This window comes from Larimichthys crocea, chromosome XV, assembly GCF_000972845.2.
Source record: "Larimichthys crocea isolate SSNF chromosome XV, L_crocea_2.0, whole genome shotgun sequence".
Classification (NCBI taxonomy): domain Eukaryota; kingdom Metazoa; phylum Chordata; class Actinopteri; family Sciaenidae; genus Larimichthys; species Larimichthys crocea.
The window spans coordinates 2710578-2730036 of NC_040025.1; the positions used below are offsets into that span (position 1 = coordinate 2710578).

At 41.0% G+C, this 19459-nt stretch overlaps 1 protein-coding gene across 4 annotated transcripts in view; it reads left to right on the top strand.

The window, feature by feature from the left end:
• Positions 1 to 19459, top strand: part of prex1 (phosphatidylinositol-3,4,5-trisphosphate-dependent Rac exchange factor 1) — a 74980-nt gene that overhangs the window by 15573 nt on the left and 39948 nt on the right. For all 4 annotated transcript variants that reach the window (XM_027288983.1, XM_027288984.1, XM_027288985.1 and 1 more), the window contains exons 2-9: positions 1210 to 1275; positions 1492 to 1614; positions 6742 to 6846; positions 9915 to 10016; positions 10449 to 10610; positions 14303 to 14436; positions 14759 to 14877; positions 16599 to 16748. In XM_027288983.1, coding sequence (XP_027144784.1) covers positions 1210 to 1275; positions 1492 to 1614; positions 6742 to 6846; positions 9915 to 10016; positions 10449 to 10610; positions 14303 to 14436; positions 14759 to 14877; positions 16599 to 16748 — 961 coding nt within the window. The remainder of the gene's footprint in view (positions 1 to 1209; positions 1276 to 1491; positions 1615 to 6741; positions 6847 to 9914; positions 10017 to 10448; positions 10611 to 14302; positions 14437 to 14758; positions 14878 to 16598; positions 16749 to 19459) is intronic.

The window sequence follows — 19459 nt, forward strand, 5'->3', positions numbered from 1 at the left end:
TTACTTCCATTGTATTGGATTTGAGGCAGAAAATCTATGACACAGATGAAAACCAAAACTGTGAGATAACACTAGAACCACTGACCTATTAATGTGAACGCCCAGGCAGTATGTGTACAGATCAGTGCTCTATAGTTTCATCTTTGATACTTTCAAGTTGTAGGTTTTCACTCAGCTCAAACAAAGGCAGCATCATCAAGTAATACTTAGACTTTCAGAATCACTATACATTTATCATTTAAATGCCCCCCCTCTTCCCCCTTTCTACCACCTTTTATCCACGTGGCATGCTATCAGTTTTCAGACTTGAAGTGCTGAAATACAGGCAGACACAACAGCAGGAGTCTGCCAGATGACGGAGGCTACAGTAGTAGAGTTTTATTTGGTGGTTTGGGGATTCATATCTCCTCTATCCTTTCTTTTCAAGACCGCACTGGCGTCTGGAGATTGAGGCAGACAGTCAGACTGAGGCAGGTAAAGCCTGTCAGACACAGGCTGATGGACAGAGAATTGGGGAAGAGAGAATAAAAGAAACTGTTTGCAGATTCACTTCTGCTTTCTTCACCATTCTTCTGACTGGCAGGCCTGTCCACATACGCACACACATATGGACAAAACTGCACACACAAGCAAAGCTCAGCTTGACGTTAGCCTATTATGGTCATCTGCAGCGAAGTGGTGTGTGTACTTGCTGCAACAATGAAACAGCTATTGCTGAATTCTTACAGCTCAATGCTCAGGTGCATTAGTTTCTATGACAGAAGATCCATACAGTGGGCAGAAAGTGTCAGAAGGGAGTGACAAAAACATGTCATATTGTGGAAAAGTTCTGTGTTACCTAAGGGATATGAAACAACTGTGACAGGTCCGTGTCAAGCACCATGAAAGGCAATTTTCTGTTAAGTATGTTAGTGTGCATGTGACTGTCTATGGCTCAAAGGCTTGTGTGTTTATGCTCATGCATAGCCATTTGACAGATCATGTATGTACTGCACGTATCTGTTTCCTCAAAGCAAAAAGGACACATGTACTCATTTTAAAATAATCAGCAGAGGGAACCTAGACTTCCACTTTCAGGCCACTCTTGTGTGCACATGAGATGGTTCAGTATTTCGTTGGCTCTCTCTGGACGTTCAAAACTTGTTACGTTTATATTCTCACCAAAGTGCTTATTTTTAAAAATCTGTTTTGTTTCTGTTTCCTTTTCAGGCATTTTTGCACAGAATCAGACAAACTGCAGATGACCAACAGTGTCTCTCACCTGAACATGTCAAGGTAGGTTTTATAGCCAGAAGGCCAAGTGTACAGTGAAAGTAAACGATTTTTGATATTGTTACTCATATTCATTCACGCATTTGCTTTCTTTCCCCACATCCCCGTCCATCTGTTGGTCACTTCCTTGCCCTTTTCTATCTCTCTTCCTTCCACCCTGCCTCTTTATCTCTTCCTTCCTCTGGATCCCCTCCCTTTACATCATCCCCCTGTTTATAGATTCTGTTTTCAAATATTGAGGACATCCTGGAGTTGCACAAAGAGGTGTTGTCTGCAGTCGAGACCAGTCTGCAGCCCGAACCCCACCCTCATCATGCACTGGGACACGTGTTCCTCCAGTTTGTAAGTGCATAACACACACACATATACACACATACACACACACACACACACACACACACACACACACACAACGCACATAAAAACCAGTCACACACATACGTATATACAAGCACATGGACACACATGTGGGAGCGCATGCATGAATTCCGGCTCCATGCAAAAACACACACACAAACTCTTTTCATGGGCTACCCGTAACCACAGATGCAGGGAAAGCGTGCAAAACCTGCTGTGAAAATACCCCTTAATTCTCCCTTTCTCACATTAAATACCCCTCCCATCTCTTGGACTCCCCCCTCACACACACACACACACACACACACACACACACACACACTGCCTCCACCCATTTGCCTTTCCTCTTTTCCCAAAAAGGTCCGCATCCTGTCAGGCACAAGAGACTCTCTTCCCTCCATCTCAGTCTGTGCAAGTCACTGTCTCTGCCATCTCCTCCTTTTTATCCCTCCATCCCTCCATCCAAAGATTCCTCTCTGCTCTGCGACCCCCCTCCACTGCTCCCCTCCCCTCCCCTCTGTTTGAACTCGTTTGGCCCCAGGGAACAAACAAAGAAGGGTCTGTGTCCGGAGAGGAAGAGATGGTGTGTCACTCAGCGAGGGGACAATGCTACTGCTGGTAGCACTCAATCCCAAGCTCCTTCTCTCTCTCTCTGTTTGTCTCTCTGTGATAAACTACCTTCAATACACTTTCACTGAGGCACACAACACCTCAGCTAGGTATTCCACCATCAGTTTCCTTCATCCGCCTACAGCTCAGTGCCGCAGGACACCATTATATTCCAATTTTGTTTTCTCAAAGACGGGAAAGAAAGAAAAAAGAAAGAAAGGAAGAAAAATCTCATTGTTAAGGAACCAATAACTCCACACATTTCTGCCCCTTGCTTTTTCACTTGAATTCAATCTAATATTAGTGCCAAGAGTCTATGGATCTTTGGCTCTATTAAGATTAAACTCCACCACTGACATCATTTCTGCCTCCAGAGCAGGTTTTGCCTCTGAGAAATGTCTGTATAACTAAAAATCCAACCTGCAATCTATTTTATTAACCCCACAATAATAATATATCCACTGCATGAATTCAGTTTAATCACATCTGTGGATGGCTGTTTATGTGGCTTATCAAAACGTACTTTCACCCACATGTGTTGCGTTATGGTCAGGCCAAGCGTCAGACTGGAGAATTGATTAAAGAAGCCCGATCTGTTTTTTTTTTTTTCCATCGCTATGTGCTCAGACTGGGAGATATAGAGGTCAGACTGGATAACTGCAGGTGTTTGGGTTACTGAACTGAATCGATGGAAGAAGTAGCCTTCATAATTTCATCTTACTTCAAGTCTGCTTCAGTGCCACAACAGGAAAGAAACTCCTATGACTCAAGCCAATATTTGGTATCAGTCTCAGGTGTGATGATGAGTCATAGTGATAAAATGGAACTTAATAAATGTCACTAGCATTGATATAATACATTCAAGTATTTCAATATAGTTCATTTGAAATTATTGTAATGTCTTGTGAAACATATACATAAAAACAGAGTGAATATTAATAAGTTAATTAAATAATAAATTATTAATAAGTATAAGTATAAGGTTGCAACTGATGATTACTTTCATGATCAATTTCTCTGATTTTCCTGGTCTCTTGGTTTTTGTCTGACCACATGATCAAAACTCAAAGATATTCAATGTACAATAATATAAAGTTCCACCAGATTTTGTTTGGTGTTATTTATTGATGAATGTCTTAATGTAGAAGACAGATTTTGTTACCTTTGGGACAGAGTCAGGCTAGCTGTTTCTCCCTGTCTCTAGTCTTTATGCTAAGCTTGGCTGATAGGCTCAGATGCTTATATACTGTATAGATGTTATAATAAGTAGTAACAATATATAAATACAGCCATTCCTTTTTCACTTTCCCCTTCACAGCTACACTGAAATGTGGTACAAACAAGCTATTAAATGTTTATATACTGCTTTTAAATGCTGAATAGTGAGCTGCTACCCTGCATATCCATTACAATTCCCTCTCCAGCCCACGACCTTTGTCTCCTTCAACACTGACACCTCTCTCAGCCAATCAGTTGGCCCTGTCTGGCGCCCTCCAGCCGTAGCCCTTGACCTCAACCAGAGGTCAATACCATGACTGGGATTTGATTAACCTCCCGCATTGTTCCACAAGACTGTCTGCCACTCACAGTTAGGCAAGAAAAATGGGAAGATTCATTGCTATTCAAAGTCAGATGTTTCCAAGATGGCTTGGGAGACTGCTGATGTAAAACATGAACTTTGATTAAATTAACCACAGTTGGAGCTGTTCTTATGCAGTATACAGATGCTTCTTCATAACTATTGATTTTGCCCTTTTAACTAACTTCAGGCAAGAATTTGGAATGGGTCCCTCTCCTCTGACCAAACACACACAAACACACAGATGTTTAAGCCCTCGTTTCAAGATCACGGCAGAGAGATTATTCAAGCTCTGCAAGGGTGAAGAAGTGACTCATGTTAGAGGAGAAATCAGAGACATCAATATTTGCTCTATTTCTGGGAGTGTATACACGAGCACTGTGCAAGAAGCAACAGTCATGTCATTATGCACTTTCTGAACTACACCCATTATGCTTTGACTCTACGTGATTTCTCATGTGTGATACTACCCTCTAATCTAGCCTCCGGAATAACATTCCAATTACGAAGAATTCAAATAAAGACTTATGTTTATCAAATGGACAACCCAAGTCTTTGAGCTATTCCGAGTACAACTGATGTCTTTCAGTCTTTTAGAGTAATCCTGATGTTTTAGATTGACTCTGTGCTTAACATTTTGGCCCTGCTAAGACATATGGGTGTGAATGAATTTACTATGTAGTTGTTGTCACCTGAGAAAAGGAAATACCTTGGAATGGGCTTTGGTTGTAAACATAGCTGCAGAAGGGAATGCTGTTTTCAGGTTCAGCTACTGAGGTGCCACCATATCCATGAACATGCAAGTGTAAACCGATATAGCGGCTACATTTCCGTGTCCCTAAACGGTCTTGATATTCAGCTTGCTCGAATTTGCCCATGTTTTTTTCCCTGTTTTCTTTATAATGAAGACTTTAACAGCAGCTTAGTTCCTCCACAAGTTGTTTGGGATAATCTGATAACTATCTGGGATACTGGTGCATTGAAACACGCCATCCTGTTTACTGCTGGATTTCAGTTTGGGCATGTTCAGTGTAGTCATTGTGAGCAGTCATGAAGTGGACAGGCAGGAGACATATTTTCTGTTTACTGGTTTCATGAACAACTATTAGAAGGACATTATGTGACATTCTGACAACTGCTTTATAAAGACATACCATTAGGTTTTCTCATCAAAGCAGCATTACAAGGTCTGCACATACTTGATATTCATTACCATGGTTGTGTTGTGGACATAATAGAGCCAGAATAGACTTTATTGTCACACTACCTTGAATTTGTTTCTGCTTTGGCACTGCTGGACTAACAGAGTGGCTTCACTGAAATGAAGGAGGAAGCTTGCATTTTGTAAGAAAATGGCTAATGTGAGTGGTAAACACCAGCATTTAGAATAGGTTGCCATTGTCAAAATGAGTAATTAACCTTTACATACAAATAGACAAAGTGGTATATGCATATTTACCAGTCTTGACCCTCCTGTGCTTTCTTCCTCTAGCTGTGCAGTGCATTGGCTCAGTTTGACAGTATCTGGGGTTTCACGCCATATGCTGGCCCAGCTGTTGCTCCCAGTGGTGCTTTGGACTGGAATCCCCTTCCACACTTTTAGCTCTGGGCGTGTTTGGGTTCCTGACTGTCTGTGTGGTTAAAACTGCCCACCGTTTACATTGTGCTGCTCGCTTGTGTTACACATCCACAAAAGATTTTCACCTCCTTCTGGTCAAAGGAACGGGTCTGAGCAGAGACACAGACTTCTATAAAAAGAGCTGTTAGCCTCTTTTGGCCGCTTCTGTCAGCACTGCTGGGTTACTGTGCAGACCCATGCACACATACGCTCAGCTGTGACATGTTGTATGTAGTTAAATTTATGTGTGGGAGTAAAAACCACACACACAATTGTCTTCCACATCCGTGCCCTTACAGGATGCTTGCTTGGTAACCATTTGTATATTTAAAGATGTTGTCATATATTGAATTGAATAAAACTATTCAAAGATGCTATCAAGCTCTTTATTCTGTTTTAGAAGAAAGCAATATTGACTCTTCCTTATGTAGCACTATGACAAGCCAGGTTTACATACAAAGCCTGTGGGCAGAAGCATTTAATTTAGGGTTGAAAGTGTGTGTCCGAGCACCTGCAGTTTTAGATTTCACCTACTAGGCTGTTTCAAATGACAGTTTCAGTTTCTAGACCTCAAGCTCAGGCCCCACTATGCACATGGTTTCACATCCCAATTACTGTCACATAGTTAAGAATGCACAAAAGGCTTCAATAAGCCTTGGGGTGTAAATTCAACTGCAGCTATGATACTGTGTGTACATTGTTGTCTACAGTATGCTGCATGAATAATGCATTTCAAGCTACAGTAGATTTGCCCAGGCATCGTATTACATATTGTAAAGAAAACTAATTGGCAGCTTGACAAAAGCCCCTGTATTAGCACTAGACTTGTGTTGTCTCCTTGCACAGTGTGACGCTATCACGAAGAGAAAAGAGGAAGTGTCGTTGGCATGCTATTTTTTCCCCCCGCTATGATGTAGATTACTTTAAAAAAGAGAAGTGTGACAAATGATGCTGATGAGTTCTAGTACACGATTAAAAAACCTTTATGAGAGCCAGTATACCTTCAGTAGTACACTTCACCATGAAAGCCTGGCACAGCAAATGTTGATATTGCTACCACTACTAACAATAATAAGAAATGACAGCTGTGGAATTGCATTTAGCCACCACTGTCCTTGAGAGAATACAACCGAATCTCATTAGACTGCCGTAACTGGAGCCTTCTCCCTAGTTTCTGCTCTGAACTGTCAATCTTTCTCTTGTCACTTGTCTCGGTAGATTCCTCAAGGCTGCCAACTAGCCACTAAAATATGATATAAAGTCCCTGGTGTGCAATCCTGACTTGTGTTTCTCTCCTGTTTTGCAGAGGGAGAGTTTCTCAGTGTACGGCGAGTACTGCAGTAACCATGAGAAGGCTTTACGACTTCTCATGGAGCTAAACAAGATCCCCAACATCAGGACCTTCCTGCTGGTGAGTCACCAAAGCTCCTTCTATCGTGCCTTTTTCTTCAAATCTGTTTTTCTTCTCCATTTTATTGACTTCCTTCCTCTTCCCACTATAACTTGACTTGTGTCCTCATAATTATGTTGAAAAATATCTCAGTTTTGTTTTTCACATGAATCCTTTTTTTTTTTTCTAGTTGTGGTAAGACTTGTGCTTCACCCTCTCACCATATTTTCTTTGCGGGTATCTTTTCTATCACTTTCCCATGCCCTACATTTCTTTCCTCCCACGAGTCTTCTCTCGCTTACTTGTTTTCTGTCATCTGTAAATCATCCGTGTTCTGTTCATCATATCACCTCCATTTCCACATTAACACTTTAATAAAGGGCTGAACACATAACAAGGTCAGAGGGCCCTTCCTGGACAGGATGCAGCCACCATCAAGGTCACTTTTGTGTCGCTTTTGTAGTGCTTCCGCTGCCAGCTGTTTCTGTGTTTTGATACCCAAACCTTTGGGCCCTGGACAATGAACTTAGAATGGCAACATGGTCTTTGAGTGGGGGCCCAACCAATGAAATCATCTGCAGAATCTGGGCCAGCCAGCTGTGGAGTGTTGGCAGCCTTTTAGAGCTTGGCCGAGACATCTGAGACCCTGCGTTTGTCGCTGCCTGATGGTTTGCTTCCATGGCATTATTCTGATCCACAGGACTGGAAACAGTGGGATCAGAGTGTTGTTGTGTGCTTTGGCTTTTTGCTTCCTCTGGCCCTGTCATACAGTGGTTAATTGGTTAGGTCTTCTGCAACGTTGATGCTTCCAAAATAAAATCACTACACAACATCTGGTTATGTATTAAAGCAGACCTGCTCAGTATAATGTCAGATACTGGACTAGCTCTCTTGCTTTGTGTAGCAACCACGAGCAACATAGAAACAGGACTGATTCACTAGAATTTTAGAAAAAAAGCTTTTATGACTTGTGTCATAGGAAGTGCTGACCATTGCAAATAGTTGTCATAGCAGGTAATGGAAATGTGATATGTATTGTATTGTGTTTAATTCCAGTGGATTTTCTTTTCTGGATTAAACTTTTTCATGCTAATTGAATCACACAATGAAAAGAGCTTCTGAAATTGTACGTTGAAATGAAGTGTTAATTGCTTTGGAAGAGAAGAGAGAAGTGAATTGAAAGCAAAAGGAGGTCAGAGTGAAGAGCAGAGGGAGTTCTGGCTTTAGGCTGGCAGATTACAAATAAGCAGAAAATGCGAGTAAAGGAGAAAAGGAAGCTGAGAGGATTTAGATACAAATGGGTGTGTGTGAGAGAGAGAGGGAGAGAAATACATTAGTATTAATACATTAAGAATTTGTGGAAGTTCATGGTCACGATCAGCTCCATTTCTGTTACTCATTTTTTCATTAGGAATTCTGCACAGCCCCCCACCATTCTCTCCTGCTCTGTGTAGAGTTGAAAGGAATTGCCATATGATTGTAATGCTCTATACTGATCTCCAGCCTTCTTTCCCACTGGTGAACACTCAAGTGGTTTATCTGCATGGCTGCTTTTGATCTTTCATCCCGTCCCATGAGCTCATAGCATACTGACGGGCTGCACGCCTGCAAAATACAAGGTGTAGAGAAACCATAACTGTAAATGTATTGCCCCCCCTTTCTGAAGAAAACCCTTTCAACTGTTTTTTTTTTTTTTTTGGTTTGGGAGGGGGGGCGCATTTTCATAAAGCCCAAATCTTCTGGGGAATGAGAGAGCACTTTGGAGATTTCTCAGGGATCCTTTTGTTGAAAAGCATGGATATTTTAGAGCTTTTAAAGCTAGGCTTTTCAGCAGGCACAGTAGTAGAAATATGGTGTATAGTGTGTCCAAACAAGCCATCTTAAATAAAGTATTTTTCTTTTAATCTCCTGGCTGTTGCTTTTCTGTGACAGGAGCAGAAAGAGAATGATCTTTTGGTGCAGGTTTAAAAAAATAAAAAATGTGGCTGAAACTGAACAGAAAGTGTTGTTAAATAACAATAATTAAACACCACAGCCTTGCCAAAAGGAAACTTTAGTGACAGGATATGGTTGGATGGTTTTTAGCGGTAAAGGCCCCCACAACTGCAACTATAGTGGTTTGTACTTACAAAAATCAAGGGCAAGGGCTGTGCACAGAGATTGCAAAGGTTGACTAACGTGTAATTAAATAATGAATAAATGAATGGCAAAATGAATAGTAGTGGTTGTGTATACTGTAATATAATGGTACAATTGCTAAAAAATAAAGGTAACCTAAGAAATAGATAATCATTCTTGCATACATGACAATCGTTGTTGCTGCACAATTGCACATGCATTTAGTATGACGAGCATGTCTCAGTCTGCATACAGGTTTAATAAACTGTTTATGAAAGCAGTAGACATAGAAATGTACCACACCTAAGGCTTTGCTCACAGACAAACATAGATAGATTGTTTGACTGCACCTGGACCTGTTGTAGGTCCGCTGCCAGTGCAACAGACTGTGACTGAATGGAAACGACAACAATAGTCAATTAAAGTCTGTTTATTGCTGAAAAAACTGGAGAGGCATGAGACAAGCAATTGAAACAGCTGCAGAAGCTCTAAAATAGGTTTTCAGACAGGTGCTGTCTTAGATAATAAACACAGTTTTATACAGTAGGTATGGAAAAGTTAAATGGACTGAAGCAAGATGCACATTGGAAAAACAAGAAATTTGATAATACTTTTTTTCTGATTTAATCTTTAATTAAATCCATTGGTAACCTGACACAGAGTTTCACTTACCATGGAAACACATTTGCCAGCAGGAAGTAAAGTTTTTACAAGAGAAAGCTGGACTCACCAGCACATTTTCTTCTCTTTTTTGATTTTCACTTCTGTACACAAACATACGTGTGTAATGTGTGATTACTGATAAAACCATTTCTGGACATTCATATCCTTTTATTTTCGTGTATATGACGTACATTGTGTATTTCAGGGATAATCACATTCTTTGTGTCTGACTTGACACATAGTCCCTCCATTTTTGAATGTTCAATGTGTACATCCATGTGTAATATTGTTTGTTTCTTCTTCTTCAGCACTGTATGCTACTCGGAGGGAAGAAAAGCACTGATATTCCCCTGGAGGGCTACCTTCTCACCCCCATTCAGAGGATCTGCAAGTACCCTCTTCTCCTGAAGGTACTGGACCACTGCTGCACTAATGATGATGCTGTGATCAAATAATAACACCAGTTTTGTTTTTGCCATAATCACAGCCTGCTCAGGCAGTCTAAAAATGAAACTAACATAGAGCTAACATCACAAACCTCACTACATGGATACAGTATGTGTATCATGTTTATCAGTACCAGTGACTCATTTTAGATTATTGGGCCAGACATTTTGGAGTGAAAACTTTATACCCGCTGGCATTTTAAGACACCGATCTTCCCCACCTACTGGTATTTCCGACTGCGGGGGTGTCAGTCTTTGGTACTCGAGTAGTGTTGTTATTAAAAGGTCACAGAATACTTTATGCCCGTCTAAGACAGTGTTTTTGAATCCACCTGTCCGTGAAAATTCTACAGGATATGTTTTAAAACTCTGCCCACCTGTCTTTCTCCAAACTAGGAACTGCTTAAGCGGACCCCTAAGAAGCACGCTGACTATCCAGCAGTGGAAGAGGCTCTGCAGGCCATGAAGGCGGTGTGCTCCAACATCAATGAGACCAAGAGGCAGATGGAGAAACTGGAGGCTCTGGAACAGCTGCAGTCCCACATTGAGGGCTGGGAGGTGAGAACAAGAAGCACAGAGCGAGGGGAGAATGAGAAAGGGTCATGTAGGAGAGTGGAGGCAGTAGTCATAAGGACACTCGTAGGTCATAAGGAAGACATATATCCCAAAATGTAACACAATTGTAATCCATACAAGGTTTCTGCAAAAGGAAGACGATTTTAGAAATACCTCAACCACCAAGGTCTCCATCTATCTTAAGAGTTAAACCCTATTTCAGCCAAAGCTCTGAGCACTGGGGCCACGGATGGGGCTTGGGAGCCGAGCGAAGGGTCCAGTGCATTTTTCACGCCTCCCTCACCCACCACAACAGAAGCCTTGTCTTAGCAGGCACCAATAGGACAATCCACCCACACAGGGTGCCAAGGGGGATGCCAACAGGGCATACTGCCCAATCAGAAGAGACCAAGGAAGCAGAGCTCTAGTCTCACATGCACTTGGAGGGTTATAGGAGTGGACATTTGAAGTGAGGGAAAGGAAGAAAATTGAAGGATGGAACCAGAGAGTGGGCCTCACAGGGACATCCTACTGCCTGCTTGCCAAAACAGACCCCTTTTTCTCCCTTTCCCTCAGAAACATGTCACCACGTGACTCTGATTATTGTCCACTCCAACACCCCAACACCAACAAACAAGAAATGATTATTTAGCTTGGGTATATTGAATACATGACCATACCAAATATTTCCTGGGCCTCTTGTGATGAATAATCAATCATGTGTGTTTCTTTCTTTGAAATGATCTGTGCATTTCCATATCCTTTATTTTATGTCTCAAACATAACCCAAGACCTCAGCAAGTAGAAATTATTGAATGGTTTTGATAATCAGAATCCAAATTTTTCAAGCAAAACTATCAAATATCTTAATCTTCTTGATTCCTATTTGTGATGACAATTGCACATCTTATCACATATCACATTTTTTTTCACAAAACAATTAATTGCATAGTTGGAAATAATGAATCATGAAAATAACTGTTAGATGTAATCTTAATATACAGAAAGTAGTGTCACTGTGAATCACTTTCACACTGATAATAGGGTTACTGTTTGGCTGATAATCTTTAACTAATGCGAGCATGAATCATGACATGAACATGAACATGATTGAAAATGGTTATTGAACTCAAATGATATTAATCATTTAACCACCATAAGGCCACAGCCATTTTTAGAACTTTCACTTCTAAAAATAAATGCATATCTGATTCCGGAGAAAACCCTCAAACAGCATATGATACTTGTAGCTGGAGGCAGGCAATTTCTCTGTCTCTTCCTCTGAACAACTCAGTCAACTCAGCTCGGGAAGTCACCTCTCCCCCGACCCTGCCCCCCCCATCGAGCCCTCAGCCTTACAGCATTAGTCTCGCTCTTGTTTCAGCTCTCCAGCCACTCTCCAGGCTAATCACCTCCAGCCCTAATGGAAGAGGACGCCAGTAGTGCCGAATCAGACCCAGACGCATTACCGCTGCTGCACACACACACACACACACACACACACACACACACACACACACACACACACACACAGTGCTGCAATGTATTCTTAGACTTGCATGTTTACACATACATTATGAATGCAAGAAACAGTACACATACATACAAGTACACTACAAGACATGCGTGCATGTGTGCCCACAAGTATGAACATTCCCTCTGAATTGTCATACACTCCTGCACCCACTCGGGTCCATCCCCACCTCTGCTTAGTGCAGTTAACATGAGGTCGAATCGATTGTCTGAAACACGATCCCCTCCCCAGAACCTGTCGGTATGCACCTTAAGAAAAGATCAGAGAATCATTTTTCTCCTGATGAACTCTGGTGCAATGAACATTCATCATAAATATATACTCATGGGAATCAATTATATGGATGTTCAAGGGTGGGTGTGGCAAGCGGGGGGTTTCCACAAGTTTCTTGTGGACCCATGTCAGAGACATGAAAGACAACAGTGAAGTCCAAATCTGATGTAAATGTGTGTGTGCTCCTGGGGGTATGTGGCAAGGGGTGATGGGTAGTCTACAAGCCAAAAGGGGGGAGGTTGTCCGAAGTCCACACATGGGTGTATTTAGTTCCAGATGATTTCGAGTGGAACGATCCGTTTAACAATGAGTAATGAGATTTCTTTTTCACTCAGTTATTTTATTTTATGTTTTAGTAGTCCTGTTTTGACAGCTTCAGGGGGCAGTTACCCCTGCTCAAGGACTAGCTAGAAAGTTATCCTGTATTAAATTCTCCTAATACTTTGGTCGTTAAAATTTTGATGGTAGGAAATAATTTTGTCTGTCATTCACAACTCGGGCAGGATGTGAGCGCATGGTTGGTCATGCACGTCTATGAAAGCAGTTTCTGGTCCCTAGTCGGAAATGTGAAAACAGTGGATTTCTAAAACTATTGATGCCTAAATAATGTTAGTAAGTAGTACTGAAGCTCAGTCACTTTCACTTGAAAGAGTGAAAAGGTTAATTAGACACCATGTGGTGGTCAATCAACACATTTTTTTGACACTTCCAAATTGACGTCAACAACCTAATTAACAAAGCCGAAAAAGTTCATAAAGCAAATAATATTAATTTTCTAAATTTAGCTTCAAATGAGAAATTAAGTACTCAGACACCTCTTGATCTTTGATGAGTAATATGACTCAGACAATTCAGTACAGAAAATATGGTGAATATGTGGAACAGAAACACTATTCGTTTCAGCTCTCGTGGGTCTTTTGACAGTAAAAGACCACCGTGTGCGGTTTGTGTGTTTGGCCTTTGCACTTCTTCATAAAGAAAAAAATGTTCTTTCAGAACAGTGTCTCAGCAGATTGTGGTGTATAGCTGATGAGAAACTGCATTTGAGAAAGACTCAATCACATCCTGGGAAGGCTGTGGGCTGCAGGCTAACATAATGCATCTTTCTCAGTAAGAGTTGACTTGGCTTTATATCACAATTTCTAAATCGCCCTTGGCATGACCGAGGCACAAAGCATTTGACCAGGTTTGACTGCACGGATCAGAATAAGGCTTAAGCACTTCCACCGACAGTCTGTACAATGTCATGAGTCATGTATTGCCTTTCTCTAAGAATACAGCTGTATTTCTATGTGTATATATCCAGGCATATATTTGTAGCTTGCGTATATGTGTGTTTACACCCTGAGACAATACAAGGGTTTGTTTGTTTTCAAGTTTCCACAGGAAACTATATGTAGGCCAAGGTAACAGTTTTGCAGGGCTGCCCTGTCGCTCTAGTGTTAAGTGCTTACAAATAACCAACATATAATGAATTTTCAAAAACCTCCAGTTGTGACTAACACAGTGCAGAAAGGCTATGTTTTGGTGTTACTGGTCACAAGTTCAGTGATTGCATCCAACTGTCCTGGCCATAAACGGTCTGCGTGCAGTTTTATGTTGAAGATGGGAGACAGCTGTGTTTACTCCTTCCTATCATTGACGATGGAATGAAAACAAGGTGTTCACAATGTCAAAGTTGAATTTCATATTGTTTCACCAAGGTTGTGAACTCCTAAAGTTTTGATACAGATAACAATGTGCTATCAGAGTTTGCACGCTCTATGAATGGCCCTGTATACAATAGATAACACTACTATCCTATGTTGCACAACTGTTACAGTAATACATATTGTTACAGTAATAATGACTAAAGCTAATGTCCTTTATCCCTTTGTTTTTTCTTCAGGGAACAAACCTGACAGATATTTGCACAGAGTTGCTGCTTCATGGAAATCTCCTTAAAATCTCAGCCGGCAACATCCAGGAACGTGTCTTCTTCCTCTTCGACAACCTTCTGGTTTACTGCAAGAGGAAGTCCAGGTGAGAAAGGCATCTTCCGGACAACTGCACAGCAGCCACCACAGCATCCTGTCAAACGAGAAAAAGAGGAACAAGAAAGTATTCAAAAACATTATGATTGACTGACTATGGGAAAGAAACTAGACATGGAAAATTTGACAGTTTTTGTTTTTTTTATTATGCAAGCAAAACAAAAACAGCAACAAGTGTGTGCAGCTCCTGTAGCTGTGCCTGTATGAATGTACATGTGTTACAGACACACAAGTTCTTTTCTTGCTGTGGCACTGGCATCAACGAATGTATTCCCTGCCGAGTGTAACCACAGTGTTGTCCCATTTCCTAGGGTTTCTGGAAAGAAGTCCACCAAAAGGACCAAGTCTATCAACGGACCCCTGAACTATGTGTTCAGAGGTCGAATCAATACTGAGGTGATGGAGGTAGAAAATGTAGAAGATGGAACAGGTTTGTGTTTTCTCAGCAGCATTACCTTTGAAAACTGTCTATATGTCCATTCATGCAACTCTCCCAGATATTTGTGTAATATTTGGTTATTTCTGATGTAAATGCCATGTTACCTAAACTCACATATAGAAAATTATTCTTTATTCGTCTTTTAACATTATTCATTTCGCACCTTAGTGCATGAAACTATGCCACCATGAAAGCGTGGTTGGATAGGAATCAGGTACTTGTTGACAGTTTGGGTGTAGTATCATACTTGCACCTAGTTTCAAACAGGATGTAGCTCGCAAACCTCATGTACCACCTTTTGATGTCAGCTATTCAGTAATGGGGTAAAGGTGTTGATACAAATCTGAAGTGCAAAAACAAACCCGAGCTGGGTGATCGAGGTGCTCTTGCATTGGTTCAAATACTGTTCCAGAGATTAACGACTCATCTGTGATCTTGTCGTGATGCGTCCGTCACCCAGCTCACGTTGCTTTTGCGGTTTGTTGCATGGCATTATGCTGTGCTTAGTACGTGCTGTCTGCTGGTGTAGAAACACTTTGTCTTCCTCCCTCTCACATGTTTCCTCTTTTTTTTTCTTTCTTGTGCTGGTAGAATATTTTGCAAGCTCACATGACCTTTTTTTTTTTTTCTGCACATCAGCCGCTGCCTGTCACATTTAGGCTGCAGAAGGGGAAACCACAAAGAAAAACATGCCAGATTCGCAGAACTAGGGGTCCCACATGTGTACAGTGTGTTCATATGTGTACATATAGAATACAGATTATCTGATTAGAGAGTCAAAGATGTGAAATGTGGAAGTGGTTGGGGTTATCTGCTAAAAGCCTTAATGGAAACATTGAGTTTCTATTGAAAAAATAATGATAATATCCAATTGACTATTTCATAAGCTGTATGCTACAACGCTACAGTCTTAAGTCACATCTTTCTCCTTGATAAATGCCACTTTATCATATCTCAACATGTACTTTCATAGAATTTTTCAAGAATTTATCTTTTCCATCTCAGTGGCTAAAAAGACGCTCGCCATAATAGTATGTGTCCCAACCCAGTTCCCTGCTCTCCCAGATCAGCAGGAGCTGCTCCCAGTGGGGCTTGAAGTATCAGCTCTATTTATATGACCTCTGAGTGTGAGACTAATGCACCCCATTACCAGTGGCCATTCATTATTCAGTAGCTGCTCACCTGCAGCTAAATGGATGATAAAATTAGAAAGGGGTAGGAGAGATTTTGTTGAGTCAGTGGAAAAACGGTCTTTTACTGCTCTCATGGTGCATCATGTTTATCTTTTTAACTGGCTTGTGAATCATTGGTTGAGTAGTAAATCCTCTTCGGAGATAACTCTTTAATGTTAACTTGTGTTTATCTTTTTAATTGGATTACACTCATTACTTCCTTTACTTACCACTGAGGTTAGGGTGTGTGTCACTGTGGTTTTTCTCTCTTTTTTTTATAAATAAACATTAAGAGAACATGCGATCAAGACGAGAAAGAAAAACATACAGAAGCAGTAAACCAGGCAGATAATTTGCAGGAGTACCTTTTATTTTAATTAGATGATTTGTTTTAAATAAATCCCTAAACCCTAAAGGCCATTCCAATATAGTCCTGATATATTAAAATAGCTCACCCAGCTCTATAACAACTACTTTAATGGTATTCATGACGACCCCTCTCTTAGTTTAAATATTAATAACTTTTTTTTTGCCCCACAGCGGATTATCACAGCAACAACTACACAGTGACTAATGGCTGGAAGATCCACAACACTGCTAAAAACAAGTGGTTTGTCTGCATGGCCAAAAATGCAGAGGACAAGCAGAAGTGGCTGGATGCCATCTTGAGGGAACGGGAGCAGAGAGAGAGTGAGTAACACTTTTTTAAAGGCCATTTTATGGCACTTCTGGTTTATGGCACTGACTGTGCAAAACCAGAAATGATTTTTTTAATACTGGAGTTCCCTTTATGGAAAAATTCAGTTGTTTCTGTCATCTTATTAAAAAAGACTTGGAATCCCCAACCATATTTTGCTATAGTTGCATGTCATTATATGAAATACACTCGGTTTCCAGTTTATTAGTTACAGCTAGCTAAAACTATGAAGAGTAAGAGGTGTTTATTCAACTGTATGGTGATTTAAGACGCTGCAGTTTGTTGTGCTGTTGAATTGTACATATGATATGAACGGGGTGGACAAAATAATTGAAACACCAGTCACTATAACACAATACAGTTCAACAGCAGCACAAACTAAATCCTCCTAAATGATAATAAAGTTTAATTAACAACTCTTTTCAACAGCAGCAAAAATTCTAACCTTCATGGAAGGAAGATTGTTGTATTAGACTGTGTTCGTTTTAGCTAGCTCTACTTATAAACCGTCAACTGAGTGTAATACAAGTGCCTCTTGCTTCTCTCCCCCCTCTGCTATTCTAGCCCCTCTATTTGCTTTCATGATCTGCAAGATCCTCATTGTTTATTTTTGTTTCCATCATGCTCCATGCTCATTGCAGTGTTGAACAGCATTCCCAGAGATCACTTGTCAATCAAAGAGTGTGGCCAGTATTGATGTGATGTGTCCTTGTTTCCCCAGTTTTGCATTCCTGATTTGTGCAGTTGTGTTACGTTGCTCTTGCACCCGTTGTATGTTTCCCGACACGTTGGCATTATTTCAGATCCACAAACTATCAAGGCTTTCTCAGCTTGCACACAGTAATGACTGTGGATGTGATTACGACCTGGATGCAGTGTTTGTGTCCTACAGTTATGTCCCACCTTGAACAAGCTGCCTGCTACTGTTTTGTAAATAGCGGCTTAGGTGACACGACGTTTCGAGTTGGCCTGGTTGACCTGTGCACCAGCCAGGGGCTGCTACATCAATCTATTCTTCACATTCAAAAAAACAACAAAAAAACCTCAATGCAGCAGAGGTATTTGACTAATCACGGCTCACGGTGGGGGAGTGACAGATGAATCAGACGTCTCATTCACAAACAACAGATCAGCTAAAAACAGCATCTTGGTCAAATCCTTAAAATAGAAAAACATTCACTTCAAAGTAAGTGAAGCTCAGTAACACCATACACATATTGAATTAATCTGGATCTATTTTTACTATTGTAAAAGGGTTTGTGGCTTGCATAGAGTTGCATAGTAGAGTTGTATCAGCAGTTTTTGCAGCCATATAACAAATTTAACCTGTGTAGTTAACTTTGGACTAGTGAACATGGATACACTCATTGATCTTCAAAAAGCACCACACCGCACCACCTTCACTGATTTGAGATTACTGAATGTAAAGTGATCTTGTCTTCTTGTTGCCCCTTTAAGTTGTTTTCCCTTCATCATGTGACTTCCCTCTTTTGCCTTAAAATATGTTCCCACCTGTTCAGCAGCCGCCATCTGTCTTTGTTATGTTGTGTGCATTAGACAGTGTGAAAGGCTTTAACCAGATTTTGGGCGGTATATGACAGGTCACCTGATAGCATTGATGGCTGAAAATCAAGATTTGACTCCTAAAGCTGTTTGAAAATGATTTGGCTCAAAGGTTTATCAGCACGTGCACGTTATTTAAGTACAACTGTCAACATAACATTTGCATTTTATTTTTTTTGTAAATGAGTCTTTCTAGATTTAAAATAAACAAGCAACCACAGCAGGGTTGGACGTCATCAGCATCTGATCCTGTGATGAAAGGGTTTCAGGGTACAAATAAGTACGGAGGAGTGTGCTGTAGCTCGTGGTGTTACGTTTCAACCCGGCGGAAATCGACCTGAGGCTAACAGATGCCAGATCAGTCACAGTGCCCAATTTTCCTACACTCTCCCTTTCTATTACCCACTCTACAGTATATTCTGCTCTCAGCCTGCTTACCTTTCTCTCAACCTCTTTACTACAGTCTAGACAGCTACATGATAAAGTTTTACTGCAATAAATCCTGGCAATGATTTTTTTTTCACTTCTCCCTCTTCATGCATTATTGCTTTTCCTGACACGACTTGTTTAATGTGACCTTTTCCATGCATCGCCTTGGTCCTGAACCCCGTCAAAAGACTTTCATTGTTCAACAACTGCCAGCTGGAGGTGTTTTGTCTTATCACAGTTTTAAGGGAAGTTTGGGGAAAATGCGTGGCTCAGATTATGCGATAGGGTACAAGCTTGTGCCAGTGAGTGGAAGAAGATGAGGAGCAGCACAAGACGAACTCTGACAGCTGGACCAGAAGCTGAGGGGGCCTCTGCTCTGGACAGGCCCCCCGTCTGTTGTTCAATGACACTCATTGTTTAAGATTGCTCCAGCTGCTGTCAAATGTAATATAAACCCACCTCCATCACAGGCTGTCAGTGCAGAACCCCAAAGACTCAATGGGAAAACTGGATTCAAGAGTTAGCCGTGAAACCTTATACATGGTTTGTCTCATCCCTTTCACTCCCTTTTAGTGGTCAGACTTCCATGCCAACACTCAAGTATAGCGAATTGCTATAAGTTGCATAATGCAGCATACAAGATATTTGTTTTCAAATGTATTGCATAGTTTTGACTGGGTGGCATAGAGAATCAGAAACTATTAAGGTCCCT